This window comes from Neoarius graeffei, chromosome 15 (genome assembly GCF_027579695.1).
Source record: "Neoarius graeffei isolate fNeoGra1 chromosome 15, fNeoGra1.pri, whole genome shotgun sequence".
Taxonomy (NCBI): domain Eukaryota; kingdom Metazoa; phylum Chordata; class Actinopteri; order Siluriformes; family Ariidae; genus Neoarius; species Neoarius graeffei.
Window position 1 is genome coordinate 40,046,256 of NC_083583.1, and position 15,515 is coordinate 40,061,770.

The window sequence follows — 15,515 nt, forward strand, 5'->3', positions numbered from 1 at the left end:
GAAGGGTCGCAGTGTTTTTACAGGGTCGGTCAGGTAACTGGAAACACGTATTTTGTTTGGCCTAACCTCGGCTGCTACATCAGCAGCAAGTGCAGCCTCACCACTTGCATTTTCATCGGTGGAGGGTATCTCTCTTAAGCTTGTGGAGTTTTTTGGTCGAGCTACAGAATGATCCATTTTCGCTCATAATGTCCATACATTTGGCATAATAATATACTGGCCTCAGTATTGGCTGCTGTGGATAGGAGCTGCAGTGTTTTAGACCAGGAATATCTTGCAAAAAAGATTTCAAAAAGGTTCGCTGGGGAACTAAATGTCGTCGTTTTTTTATTTGTTATTTGATCTATTTTTTTTTTTTTTACAAAGGTATCTTCTTTTCAATAATATTGCAGCGTGCGTCTTATGTCTGGGCTCTTAGTCAGCTGGGGACTGAATAGGTTCGGTCAATCACGGGGAACCTGACAGAGCCAGCCTGTAACATGCGGCCTCATGATTGGCACAGCAGCGATGGGGGCGGGTCCTCCTCTGTGTGTACAGGAGGCTTGGAGGGACAGGTCTAGGCTCGTCTCGTGCTGTGAGTGAACCGGTGCACAGCCTGAGAGAGAGCTCCTGTGTGTCCTGAATGTGTGCATTGCTGACTGAAAGATAACATCTGCCTCCATTTATCTGTTCGCTACAATATGTCGGATTCACGTTAATGTGTATTTAAAGACATTTAAATTTGTGGGAAAAAATTGGCTTGAAAAAAAAAATTTAAATAAAAGTATATATAAAAAAATTGTCTAAATCAACCACAAATTTCACGACCCCCCTGCAGTACCTCCGCAGACCCCCTAGGGGTCATGGACCCCCTGTTGAAGGCCTCTGGTTTATAGAATTATTTTCAAATCAGTTTTCCACTGTCGTACTGATTCAGATTTCAGAAGCAGGTATTTCTCCGGGGGAGAAGGGGACCCCCCACACACAACTGATATTTAACTTGATAGCCAAACTGTCATCTATATCCAATAATAATAATTTGTTTCAACTTCTAAATAGTTGCAGACATTGTAATTTAAAAAAAAAAAGTCATCCAACTTTTATTTCAATCAATTATTTGACTGCTGTAGTAGTAGTGTTCAAATTAAACCACAATGGCTCAAACTGTCCGCATGTTCTCCACATACTACAGCAGTAAAACACCGGTGTGAGTAAGGAATAAGGGCAGTGGTGCGATGCGGCCCAGCACGAAGCATTCTTGCTATTATGCTAAAGCTAAATTTTTTTTAATTTATTAAAAACACACATACTTTTTCCTCCATTTATGGTAACATTAAAATGCTTAAAAATCATTGATATGGTGATGTTTTTGTGCGGAGTTTATTTAACACTTATGAAAAGAGTCAAGTGTCAGCACGGTGTAACAGTCATAGCACTCAGCAAAGTTACCAGCACAGGAAAGTGTTCAGGACAGAAGAGTTTACACTTTCTTGCTTCTCGGTAAAATGACAAACTGGGGTTTAATTTAAAAAAAAAAAAAAACACACGCGCACTGTGATGCTTCATTCATTCATAAGTTAAACATTAAATCATTCATAAATTGCAGTGATCTAAGCGAACTACCACACCGCAGACCATGCTATTATATAAAAACAATCCACTCAGGCACAGACCTAAGCACACAGTGAAATTCCTCCTCTGCATTTAACGCAGTGAGCGCACGCACACATACCCAGAGCAGCAGTCACTATGCTACAGCGCCCGGGGAGCAGTTGTGGGTTATGTCAAAGGCGCTTCAGCCCACCCATCAGGCCATGGCTGCCCCATGTTAACCTAACCGCATGTCTTTGGACTGTGGGGGAAACCCACACAGAAAGGCCCCCGTCAACCACTGGGCTCGAACCCAGAACCTTCTTACTGTGAGGCGACAGCGTTAACTGCTACACTACCATGCCACCCATAAGTGCACACAAGTGCTCAGTCTGCAGAATGGTATTCCACTTATACCACCAGCATGCTGTGTATTATTCCTTACATAATTAACATGACGGGCGGCACGGTGGTGTAGTGGTTAGCGCTGTCGCCTCACAGCAAGAAGGTCCGGGTTCGAGCCCCGTGGCCGGCGAGGGCCTTTCTGTGCGGAGTTTGCATGTTCTCCCCGTGTCCGTGTGGGTTTCCTCCGGGTGCTCCGGTTTCCCCCACAGTCCAAAGACATGCAGGTTAGGTTAACTGGTGACTCTAAATTGACCGTAGGTGTGAATGCGAGTGTGAATGGTTGTCTGTGTCTATGTGTCAGCCCTGTGATGACCTGGCGACTTGTCCAGGATGTACCCCGCCTTTCGCCCGTAGTCAGCTGGGATAGGCTCCAGCTCGCCTGCGACCCTGTAGAACAGGATAAAGCGGCTAGAGATAATGAGATGAGATAATTAACATGATTTTCAACAACAATGGAGTTTCTAATTTAGTTGCACTTTAGTTTCAACACCATCTTGGTCTATTTGCACTTTGGTCAACAGTTTCCTACAATATCTACACTGCATAAATTTCAAGCTAATACAGCCGTCCTACGTTCTACTTCAACCCCAACACCATTGTATTTCATATCTGGTGCATCACTATCTAGCGGAGTGGAGCTGCTTGCCAGCTGCATGCCCAGACTCAGCACAACTGTGTCATACAACTGCATCGCAATTTGGAACTTGTCAAACATACAAACATGCATGCATGCACACGCGCGTGCGCGCGCACACTTACGAGACTTTTCCTGGTGTCTGGGATGGCAGACACGTCGACTGGCCCTCTCTCCACAACGTTAACAAAGCGAGCCTCGGCCACTGCAATGGCACAAATCACGTGCACCCACCTGCAAACAGCACACACAGCCTTCACTAATCAGGCAGCTTTAAAGTGAAATATGCAGCGTGTAGACATTCAACCTGACATGACTGTAGTTACAGTGGTAGCAATAATCAAGACATCTTTAAAAAAAAAAAAAAAAAATTTATTAAAAACACAAACCTAAACAACACTCTTCCCAAAGACACTGGGCCTTGTTTATTAAAATGTAGTAAAATTTTGTCGAATTTAATTAGTAAAAATTTAATTTAAATTTTAATTCCATGAGGAAAAATTATAGGCTTTCACAAAACGCAACTAAAAATTGTGAGAGTTACAAATATTCCACTGATTCCCCCCCAAGACATGCATGCATATGTTGCTAAATCCCAACTGCCTGTAGATTACCAAGCATGATCACAGGACAGATGATTCACATTTACCCCTTTTCCACCAAATCAGTTCCAGGGCTGGTTCGGGGCCAGTGCTGGTGCTGGTTCACAACTCGTTCAACTTGCGAGCCAGCTGAGAACCAGTTTGCTTTTCCATAGCTCGCGGTGCTAAGGGAAGCCACGTCATTACGTCACTGTATACGTCAGTTACATCGCTACGTTTGCATAAACCTTGGCGCGAATATCGAAGTAAAAACAACGCGGAAGAAGCAGCAACAACAACAATAATAATAATAATAATAATAATAATGGATGACTTCGCGTTTGTACAGCTGCTGCTTCTCGCCGCTTAAAAATGGCGATCTTTCGCGGTCTTGTTATTGTTGTTGGTCTTAACAACTCCGCCCCCCCGCTGACGTAAGCGGTTCTTTCCTCTGGCCCAGCAGAGAGTTGGTGCTAGCCTGGAACCGGTTTTTCTGGCCCCAGAGCCAGTTCTTTGTCAGTGGAAACAGAAAACCCGGCTCCAAACTAAGCACTGGCCCCGAACCAGCCCTGGAACTGCTTTGGTGGAAAAGGGGCAATTTAGCCATGCCTACAAAGCTCCATAAAAAGGCAAAGCTCACAGACAGCTGTAAACAACAAAATGACGACCAACGCCAAGAGCTCTCATCAGATACAACCACAGTTCTGTGGAAATGACACAAACAAACAAATTTGGTCATATCCAGTTACATAAATGAGACCCAATGTTCCTTATTCTGTCATACATAAAGATGCACTCTAGTATACACACACTATACTCCCAAATACATGTGGACACATGACCATCACACCCACACATCCTTGTTGAACATCCCATTCAAAAACCATGGCCATGAATACAGAGTCCGTCTCCTTCACTCTTCTGTGAAAGCTTTCGACTAGACGCTTTAGCGTTATGGTGGGAATTTGTATCGATTCAGCCTAACAGCATTAGTGTGGTTGGGTACTGAGGTCAGGTACTGATGTCAGGTGAGGAAACCTGGTGCGAAGTCAGCATTCCAATTCATCCCGAAGGGGTTTAGTGGGGTTGAGATCAGCGCCCTTTCCAGGCCAGTCGGATTCTTCTACTCCAATCTTGGCAAACGATCCCTGTGTCTGAAATCACTCCATACTCATTATATAGTGGACTATATAGTGAGGTCGCCATTTTTTAGTGCTGTCCGAATGGATAGTGAGCATTATTATACCCTATATAGTGCACTCAAAAGTATCCCACGATGCGTCACGAAAAGCAGCGTACAACCGATGGTCATCAACCAAGCAACATATCCTATTGTGCATTGCGGCCGTGCTGAAAGAAATCAAATCAAAAGCCTCAAATTTGATTTAATAAAAGGCAGTGGCAAAGAAGAAAGTATTCAGCCTTGATTTAAAGGAAGTAGTGAAAGATGCAGGTACTTTGCATTTATTAAATGTGGGAAATACGCTCAGTATAATATGGATTTATCATAAAAATACAAGCATTTATTTATTATTTTGAAAACCCACCAGCCGACTGATCTGGCACGGTTTAAAGGTGCGACAGAGTAGTGTCCCAAAGTGTTTTTCCCCCCCATTTTATCCATGAGCTTACTATAAGCCTAGGTCACAACCGGACGTACAATTTTTTGGCCGTGCGATTTTTGGCGTTTCCCAAATCGCTGCTTTTTTTTGTTTGTGGAAAAAGACGCACGTTGGCCGCAAGTTTGTCTTGCAACCTGAAAAAACGTAAGCGCCCGTAGAGTTTGTTTGACATGACAAAGAACGTCTGCGGCCGGTCTACGGCTGGAAAATCAGCACGTCACACGCGTGCTCTCCGTGCGTTTCTTGCATTTTTTTTGCACGTAGACCGGCCGTAGGAGCACGTACGGCCGGTTGTGACCGAGGCAATATAGTAATTCCATATATAGTGAGTAGGGAATAGTGAACGAGTGAGTGATTTCGGACACAGGCCATGTCTTCATGGAGCTCACTTTGAGCACGTAGATATTGTCATGCAGGAATAAGTTTGGGTAAAATCTAAATGCTACACAGCATATCAAGAGTTCCAACTTCGTGGCAACAGTTTGGGGAAAGCTCACGTGTGAGAGAGAGATGGTCAGCTCTCGACAGACTTTTGGCTATACAGTGCAAGTAACTAAAGATGACCGAGACAGATATAGAGCATGAGACTAAACTTGAGTCTAGAAACTTCATTTCCAGTGCAAAACAAAAGAAGCAATTTTTTAAATTTTTTTCACCAAACCATTACTTTACCCTACATACAGAGCAGCTGAAGAATATAAACACTTTGGTCAAGGTTTTATTATAGAGCAGCTTTAATACGGCAAGGAGGTGAAGTAGAGAACTGCACCTGTTGTCTGTGGTCATCTTCAAAGCACCTCCTCGCAGATTACACAAACAACAGGCCTGCAAAACACACACACACACACACACACACACACACACACACGGTTAACAAACGTCTACAACATGGCACTAAACAGACCAGCGTTGTGCTTTTATCAGCGCAAAATATTCAAATGTACAAACTAAGTGTGTGTCTCTTACTGCTGTCCAGGCCACTGTACAACAGCGAGAACACATCCAGCTTTCTTGTGGAGTGTCAGGCTTAACGCCATAGCAACCTAGAGAGAGAGAGAGACAGAGAGAGATTACCCATCACAGAAAAATTTCTCTCTTACATTTCTTTATCACCTTCCATTTGGTATTTTCTGCAGATTTGAATCAGATCTCTTTGTCTCTAGCAGCTACTGTGCTTTACTCAGTTTTAAATCAATGCTCCTGATGTACTCATGCATCTTATGTAACTGTGTTCGCATGTAGACATGACAACGCTTAACTATGGTTTATATTCAGCCTATATTTACACGTCGCTATTTCAATTAAAATAATAACTTCAATTACGCAGAAATGAAAAAATTACAGGCTACAGCATGTGGAAACGGTTTAATCAAAAGCAACAACAGACTGAAACAATCATGCTAATGTTGCCATGAACACAGTTCTAGAGGAGCCTACTTATATGCGTTATGTCCACAATGACATGCTATCCACGAGTTACTGCACTGCTTGTGGAAGCTCGGCATCTTGTCCCAAAGCATAGTGGAGTTGCATCCTAGTTGGTACAGAATACCCATAACGACATTATTATCGGGAAGATTTGGGGCAGTCTCGGCTTTTGAAAAGCTGGTAAGGATTTTCAGCTTTCAGGATTCCTGGTTGAGCGTTGTCCTCTTATTTATATGACGACATGATTCAGGCTTTACACAAATTACAGGCCAGTTTCTTTACTCTCTCAGTTCTCCAAGATCCTCGAAAAACTGTTCACAGCAAAACTAGACAACTTCACTGAAAAACACAAACTTTTAGCTGACAGTCAATACGGATTCCGGAAAGGCAGAACAACAACCCTGGCATTAATGGAACTTTCATAGATCTAAAGAAAGCATTTGACACAATAAACCACGACATCCTATTCAACAAATTAGAGAGGTATGGTATCAGAGGGGCTGGTTTGGTTTGTTGCTACTTAAGCAACAGGCAGCAATTTGTAAAAATTGGAGATCACACATCTGATTATTTGCCCATAACATGTGGAGTACCGCAAGGGTCTGTCTTAGGTCCTAAACTGTTTATATTGTATATTAATGACTTATGTAATGCATCATGTATAATGAAATGCATTTTATTTGCCGAGGATACAAACATCTTTTGCGCCGGCGACAATGCACAGCAGCTTATGGAGACCATCACAACCGAAATGAATAAATTAAAAAGGTGGTTTAATGTAAACAAATTGTCATTGAATTTGAGTAAAACAAAGATTATGTTATTTGGAAAATATAAGTCGAACCCTCAAGTTGAATTGAAAATTGACAACATAACCATAGAAAGAGTTTATGAAATAAAATTTCTGGGTGTGATTGCTGATCATAAAATCTGCTGGAAACCACATATTAATCATGTTAAAGCAAAAATAGCAAAGATTACTGCAATTCTGGGGAAAATCAAGACACATTCTGGACTATAAATCACTACATACTCCGTATAATGCACTCATACTTCCATATCTGAGCTACTGTGTGGAGATATGGGGTAACACCTACAAATCTAACCTGCAGCCATTATGCACATTACAAAAAAGAGCAATAAGAATCGTCAATAATACGGGAGATCTTGAGCATACAAACGCATTATTCGTAAAAGCACACACTCTGAAATTCACTGATCTGGTTAAACACAAGACTGCACAAATTATGTATAAAGCAAGACATAACCTTCTTCCAGGTGAGGTACAAAATAAGTTTATGGAAAGGCAGGGTGGGTATAACCTGAGAGGGGAAATGAATTTTAAGAGAGTAAATGTTAGAACAACTATGAAAAGTATGTGCATAACAGTCTGTGGGGTGAAATTGTGGAATGGTCTGGATAATGAGCTCAAAAATAGCACCAACATAACTTTTTAAAAAATTATATAAAAACATGTTACTAAAAATATATGAGAATGAGGACAGGCAGACTATATAGGTGATGATGAAATTGAGAGCAAGTCTGCGACTGGTCTTCTTGTATTTTGTGTATAGTTATAGGTATGTATGTACTGTATATATGTATTGTATGTGTATATATATGCATAACAAGTATCTTTATATATGATTTGGTCGATATTATACCATGTTGGTATGTTTTCTTTTTTGCTTGTTGCTTCTGTATATACAGTTTATTCTGGCGGAAAGTGACGTTTGATTAACGGTGGTATAGAGGGTTAGGATTTGATAAGTTATTTACTTCTTCCTAATCCTTTCCGAACATTATGTTACTGCCGTGTGGCTACGCTATTCTGTTTGTTTATGATGTTTTGATTATTGCATTTTTTATTTTTATCTTTTTCTTCTTTACTGTTCGGAATAAAGCAATCAATCAAGCTTTGTCCCCCCCCTTCATCTTGGCAGACAGAATTTTTGTGGGCGTGGCTTATTTTGTGTGTCTAATTGGGAAATCAGGCACCACATCAGACAGGCTTTGTGTGTTTTTTGACCGGGGCTAATCACTGAATGTGCCACAGAAATGGATAGCTGGATGGAGTCATACAGGATTTGGATTAACAAAGCATTCTTTCAGGAATCTGAACAAAAGGTTTTTATTAAGCAAAATTCCTATTATGATGGAAAAGTGTCTATTTTGACATTGTCCAAGCCCGTGCTGGAATATTAGCGCCCAAGAACATTGCTTGAAAAAGATACTGTATGTACAGAGGAGGATAGGTTCCCTTTTGAGTCTGGCTGTTCTCAAGCTCTTCCTCATGTTGTCTTGGGGGATTTTTCCTTGCCACCACTGCCTCAGGCTTGCTCATTAGTGATCTGAATCCAAATATATATATCTGAATGTCTGTAAAGCTGCTGTGTGACAATGCGACACTGTTGTGACTGTGCTGCTGTGTGACAATGCGACACAAGTGCTATATACAGGGCTCTCCAGAAAATCTGAAGTAGCCAGCTTAAAAAAGTAGTAGGCAGCTAATGTGCTAATGCTAGGGGGCTCTGGGGGCATGTCCCCCCCCAAAAAAAAAAAAAATTTTGCAATTTACATGCTTTCTGGTGCATTCTCAGCTAATAAATTACTAACCATTTCCCTGTAAAATACTTGCAAAATATGTACGAAATTTCCCTCCAGATGTGTGTGCTTGGCTTTCTCAGTTACCCTCTGTAGTATGCTGCCTGACTCTGCAACATAACTACATACACAATGGCGTGGTCACGTGGCCTGGCTCAGCCAATCAGAGCACAAGACTCAATCAACAAATATGGCTTCGCTTCCGGTCACGTTAGACCCGAATCGAAGACAATTTTGTGGTGAAATAATTGGATTTGCAGCAAATTATGGTCAGTGGAGACAATCGTGTAAACACTGAAAGGAAAGTTCTTCTGGGATCGAGTAGCTGGCGCAGACTGTCTGTGGAGGTGGAGAAAACCGCTGGTTGCCGGCGCTTGTGGATATCTTTGTATATAAATAAAATGCAACTGAATCTATATATTAGTTTCTGTGTAGTTGTTGCCTTTAAAAAAAAAAAAAAACTGGAGGTGGGAAAAATTGGGGGAAATTTTAAAATTCGTCCACTTCCATTTTTAATTTGTTGCTGAAATTGACAGAGCTTACACGGTAACCTACGCAACACCAGCGACTGCACGAACTGAGTCAGCGCTGTAAACCGAAACTAGGAAATCTTCCCGCAAGTTCCCGAAAGTGCTTCCTTTCAGCACCTAGATGTCGCCCGGGATTGGCTGGCGAGTGCGTGACGTTATTGTTTTTTTTACCCTTAGGCAGCCTGGGATTGGTTGGCGAGTGCGTGACGTTATTGTTTTTTTTTTTTTTACCCTTAGGCAGCCTGGGATTGGTTGGCGAGTGCGTGACGTTATTGTTTTTTTTTTTTTTACCCTTAGGCAGCCCGGGATTGGTTGGCGAGTGTGTGACGTTTTTTTTTTTTTTTACCCTTAGGCAGCCTCTCACGTTACTGCCTGAGGGGCAGGGAGAAAACCACTGGAAAAGGTTTTAAAGAAACGCAACACAAACAAAACAAACGCAAGTCGACAGATGACCATAAAATACTCGATAGTTACGATATAATAATTATATGTATCTCTCTCAGAATTTTCGGAGCTATATCGAGTATATTCGATATATCGCACAGCCCTAGTCTGAATCTTCGCTTCATACATATTTTTTATTTTCAACTAGCCAGCCGGGCTGGCTAGTGACAAGAATTACCCGCCAAATGACAAATTAAGTCGCCTCGGGCGACCGGACCACCGCGAATTTCGAGCCCGATATATATATCAGGGCTTTACATTAGCACCCGCCCACCCGCCAAATGCAGGTAAAATTCGGCTTTGGCAGGTAATAACTTTAGTCTCACTAGCCACTTTGGCGGGTGGTTTATTCTGTGGTATGACAATATATTTTAATTGTAGTTTTCTCTGAAGGCATCTGCTATAATAAACGCATTGCAATGCAATATTACGCGCCTACAACTCCCATGAGCACCTGCATAAACATTCTGACAACATGTTAGAATTGTTTAGAACGTTCGTTAACGTCTCAGATAAAATCAAATGATACGGTAACCTGCGGTTAATGAACGAAGCAACAAAGTTAACAAGCGCACTATGTGGAGGCGTATAGCGTGAGTTTCAAACCCTGCTGCTCAGGAAAAAAGGGGCAGAGATGAGCAGGGCCGGAGCAGCATTTTAAAAATCACCGAGGTCCGTGATGCGCAAAGCACGTGCCGAAACATTTTCGCGATATTTAAATGAGAGGGGTGAATTACCATGTACTGTGAAGACTGTAGAAAGTCTGGCAAAGACATGCACCAGGAATTTTAAACTCGAAACTATAAAGGACCACGAAAAGTCAAATGCACACATCGGTACTATAACATCAAAACCGGCGAAGACGGCTGGCTCACTACAGGACAGCATTGCTTTCAGTCCCTGGCTGTCATGAAGTCGGCTGAGCTGGAGAGGATGGAGCTGCTGTTTAGAAACGTTCACGCGATTGGAAAGAAGTTGATCCGCCCCAGCTATCAACTTACGGCATGCTGGAAGCCTCAGGTCACGAAGACTATTTTTCATGGACCATTCAGACTCATCCGATGATGAATGTAATGAGGACTTTTAATATCTCTCTCTACACATGTTCACACACACAGAATTAATAGATAATACATAATATACATAATAATACTTGATAATACACATAATACTTGCATATCAAAACATCAAATGTTTTTCAGTGATAAATGTTTTGAATTGGACTTTTAATATTAGAATCAGTTCAGTTGTCCTGAATGTTATTTTTCATATTATATGATATTTCATATTGTAAGGGGCTTGAATTTGAGTTCAATAAACAGAATACTCTGTTTATATTTTTGTCTGAATTGGTTGCATGTTTTCATATAGGGAGCTACCTTAAAGGACATGGGACATGAAACATAAATGCACGCTATATCAGTTTCTTTCCATTAAAAATATGAAATAATTGCATCAACAAATACAAAATTATCTATTAAATTCAGCAAAATCGTTATATTCGTGATGATTATATGGCATTTCTGCTCGAGCTCCAATATGCATATTTTACAACCGGAAGAGCCGCTGTCACGTGATCATACGTCACAAAAACTTTCGGGTACAGCACAAGCGGGTAGATGAATATGGAGAAGTGTGAATCGTGATGATGACGAATGCGACAAAATAGTTTTTGTGTCTTGGATGACAAGAAAATTGTTTGGTTTTTAGAGTGTTTAACGTACATTGAACATCATGGTGTATTGCGACCTCCCAGTCAGTCAGACGCGCTGTTACTCCTGTTAGCAATGTAGCTAGGCTCAGTATGGCCAACGGTATTTTTTGGGGCTGTAGTTAGATGCGACCAAACTCTTCCACGTTTTTCCTGTTTACATAGGTTTATATGACCAGTGATATGAAACAAAGTTCAGTTACACAAATTGAAACGTGGCGATTTTCTATGCTATGGAAAGTCCGCACTATAATGACAGGCGTACTAACACCTTCTGCGCGCTTCGACAGCGCATTGATACCTTCACTCGGAGTTGTACCATTATTTTTTAGACAGGGCGGACGGACCAGGGCATTCGCCCGCCTGGCCGTGCCCGACGAGGAGCGCTCTCGGCCGGCTTGGGAGGCAGACGGCAGCCCCTCCTGGAAGTGTGGTTTTACCATGGGCCTCATGCGGTAAGGATTAGTATTATAATTTTGGGTGTATCAATTATTGATTATCATAATTCTGACTCGTTTCGCCATTTTGAATGTTTTCATCTCGGACTCTGGAAGCATTGTATCTCAATCAATCTCGAAAAATAACAAAAAAAAAAAAAAAACCTAGCTTCCAACGGACTTTAGCTAGATCTATGATGAACTTTCAATCTATGATACAAAAATAATACTTCTTTCAACAGATCATTAGCCTTTGAGCAGAATTGTTTTTAACTTACCAGGATGTGTTATCGAGCCGACCGCTTTCAGTTTCATGGGGATTGAATGAACTCTCACTCTCAGAATCATCTGACCCGTCAGAGTAAAGACAAAATCTACGTTCATGTGAATTTCCAGCTATCGGTTCGAATTGATAGGGTCTAACTTTACATCTCTGTGAAACATCGGGAATGTCACTGTCGATGGTGTCCATTTCGGTAACCTGTTTACATTAGATACCCAAGCGCTGGTTCCTTGGAAAGTTTTTGTGACGTCACGGGTCACGTGACTGCTTAGCTAATTAACGAATCATTGTTTTACGCTGATGTATAAAAAAGTTGAATGTGATTTTCACATTTTTGACGCCCTGCAGTGATTTAGATGGCTTTTCTTATGTCCTTTATACATAATTATACCCAGAAAAAAATCCATGTCCCATGTCCTTTAACAGCACTGAATACTTGAGTGCTACTGTAGAGATACATTATACACTGCCATTCATAATTAAATCTAGATCTTCCGAACTTTAACGTATCATGGTGAAGAAAAAACTGCGATTTCCTGGTAACAAAATTGTGGCGAGTGAAAAGGCTGAATGGCTAGTGACTCGGGAAAACCACTAGCCACAGTGGCCGGTGAGCAAAAAAGTTAATGTATATACATACACACACATTTTACATTGAGCTAAAAGTCAAGAACTTGAAGGCAACTGCAGGTGATTGCATCAGAGAAAAATTCATATCCATCAGCCTTCAGTGTTAGTTTGTGTAGTAAATGCTGAACTTGGAGCACTGATGTAAATCTTGACAGCCCAACTGAACATTCCCATCAGCTCATCCACCAACATGGATACGCGCGTGTGTGGCTTTAAAGGCTTGTTCAGTTTTCTCAGTAAATTTGTGCTGACTGCACCACAACGGCATTCAGTCAGGACTGCAGAAAGCAATCATCGAGCAGCATCACCTCACTGAGCAACCCTCACTCACACATCCCTCCTAATTGGCTACGCAGCTTACGTTCAGCCCGAGCAGAGGAGCGAGGCACAAACTAAACAAACAGCTTTTTCCACCACCACCACCCCCTACCCTGAAAGTTTGCAAAAGCAGAATGTTTTTCAAAGTAAACACCGACTCTTGAGGTTAAGGCTGTACGGAAGAAAATTGGCTGGAATTGTTTGCTTGACAGTGTGGTGCTGAGATGATGACGAGGACCCAGCAGAAAAGAAAGACGAGAGGGGGGGAAAAATGATGATGATGAAGCAGCAGTGGAGGAAAAGCAGGCTCTAGTGGAATCATGCTGCAGAGCTCATATCAGGGTTTAATACACGGATGTTAAATTTCAAGTAGGGCAGACCAAGAAATTTATTATTATAGTTATTAAAATTTTATTTTGCAGGGATACTTATGTCATATCTAAACAATTCACTTATTTAATTCTGGGAGGAGGAGATAAAATTAAGTAAAAACATCTCATCTCATTATCTCTAGCCACTTTATCCTTCTACAGGGTCGCAGGCAAGCTGGAGCCTATCCCAGCTGACTACGGGTGAAAGGCGGGGTACACCCTGGACAAGTCGCCCCACAGGGCTGACACATAGACACAGACAACCATTCACACTCACATTCACACCTACGGTCAATTTAGAGTCACCAGTTAACCTAACCTGCATGTCTTTGGACTGTGGGGGAAACCGGAGCACCCGGAGGAAACCCACGCGGACACGGGGAGAACATGCAAACGCCACACAGAAAGGCCCTCGCCGGCTACGGGGCTCGAACCCAGACCTTCTTGCTGTGAGGCGACAGCGCTAACCACTACACCACCGTGCCGCCAGTAAAAACATGCGTGACATTTTAAAAACCAGCACAAAATTTTACCATTAAATCAGCTGTGCCCAGACTTTGAATCAGAATTTAAAAATAAAAATAACACGATATCTCAGAAAAGCATACTTTGACAATTTATCACAAATATCGATATTATATGGCAACAATCTCCAGCCATAATTAGCACATTTTTTCAGCAGCTGAGTTTATATGTCCCTCAGTTTATTGCTCCATTTTTCAAAAGTGAAATAAGAGAGAAAATTTTTATCTTTTATGACTAATTTGGGCGGCACGGTGGTGTAGTGGTTAGCGCTGTCGCCTCACAGCAAGAAGGTCTGGGTTCGAGCCCCGTGGCCGGCGAGGGCCTTTCTGTGTGGAGTTTGCATGTTCTCCCCGTGTCCGCGTGGGTTTCCTCCGGGTGCTCCGGTTTCCCCCACAGTCCAAAGACATGCAGGTTAGGTTAACTGGTGACTCTAAATTGACCGTAGGTGTGAATGTGAGTGTGAATGGTTGTCTGTGTCTATTGCCGCTTTTCCACTACAAACGCGGCTGAGCCGTGCCGTGCCGAGTCGAGCTGAGTCGAGCTGAGCGGGGCTGTTGGAGTTGCATTTCGACTACAACCGCGCTGAACCGTGCTGGCTGGAAGTGGGTGGACACATTGGGTGGAGTTAGCGAAAGTGGGTGGACGTCACGTGATGTCGTTAAGCAGCGCAAACAGTGACATCAGTGACAGTGGCGGAACAAGTCAGAGCCGGGCCGGGGGCGGGGCAAATGACCGGGCCCTTTATTAAAGCTTATCATAACATCATTTTAGGCTACAAAATGTCCGCAACTGCGGTGTTTACCAATTTCAACACTACCGGGTGCAACTATGTTATTTAGTACATCAAGTCCTTCAAACGAACATGTAACTCAGAAACAAAAAACATTAGGATACTGTACATGGCTCATAATAAAACATCAATAGCCTATACTGCGCACATTATTTGAAGGGCATACGAATGAGCGCTCAGAGGTTGCAACGCTGACAGGAAGAGTCAGAAATAAAAGGAGGGCGGTGCAAACCTCACTGAATGCACTGTGTTTACCAATTTCAACACTACGGGGTGCAACTATGTTATTTTGTACATTAAGTCCTTCAAACGAACATGTAACTCAGAAACAAAAAAAAACATTAGGCGACATACTGTACATGGCTCATAATAAAACATCAATAGCCTACTGCGCGCATTATTTGAAGGGCATACGACGAGCCTTGCGCTCCGCGAACTCGTCCACGATGCTCTGTATGTCACTGATTCAGTGATCTTTTAAGCGGTAGTCTCACGACCCGAATAGTAAACAATAAACATGGAGGACATGGAGTCGTTAGTGTTGCTGGTCTCGGTGCTGTGGCTTGTTGTCACCGACAACGCGGACAGATACTGGCAAGAGCGTATAGATGAGGCGAGGCGCATAAGGCTTCA

General features: G+C 42.3%; 1 protein-coding gene across 2 annotated transcripts in view; it reads right to left on the reverse strand.

The window, feature by feature from the left end:
* kdm4b (lysine (K)-specific demethylase 4B) overlaps positions 1–15,515 on the reverse strand; it is a 164,502-nt gene that overhangs the window by 19,122 nt on the left and 129,865 nt on the right. For both annotated transcript variants that reach the window (XM_060941300.1, XM_060941299.1), the window contains exons 15-17: positions 5,778–5,854; positions 5,581–5,636; positions 2,734–2,842 (exon numbers count right to left, since the gene is read on the reverse strand). In XM_060941300.1, the coding sequence (XP_060797283.1) occupies positions 2,734–2,842; positions 5,581–5,636; positions 5,778–5,854 (242 nt within the window). The remainder of the gene's footprint in view (positions 1–2,733; positions 2,843–5,580; positions 5,637–5,777; positions 5,855–15,515) is intronic.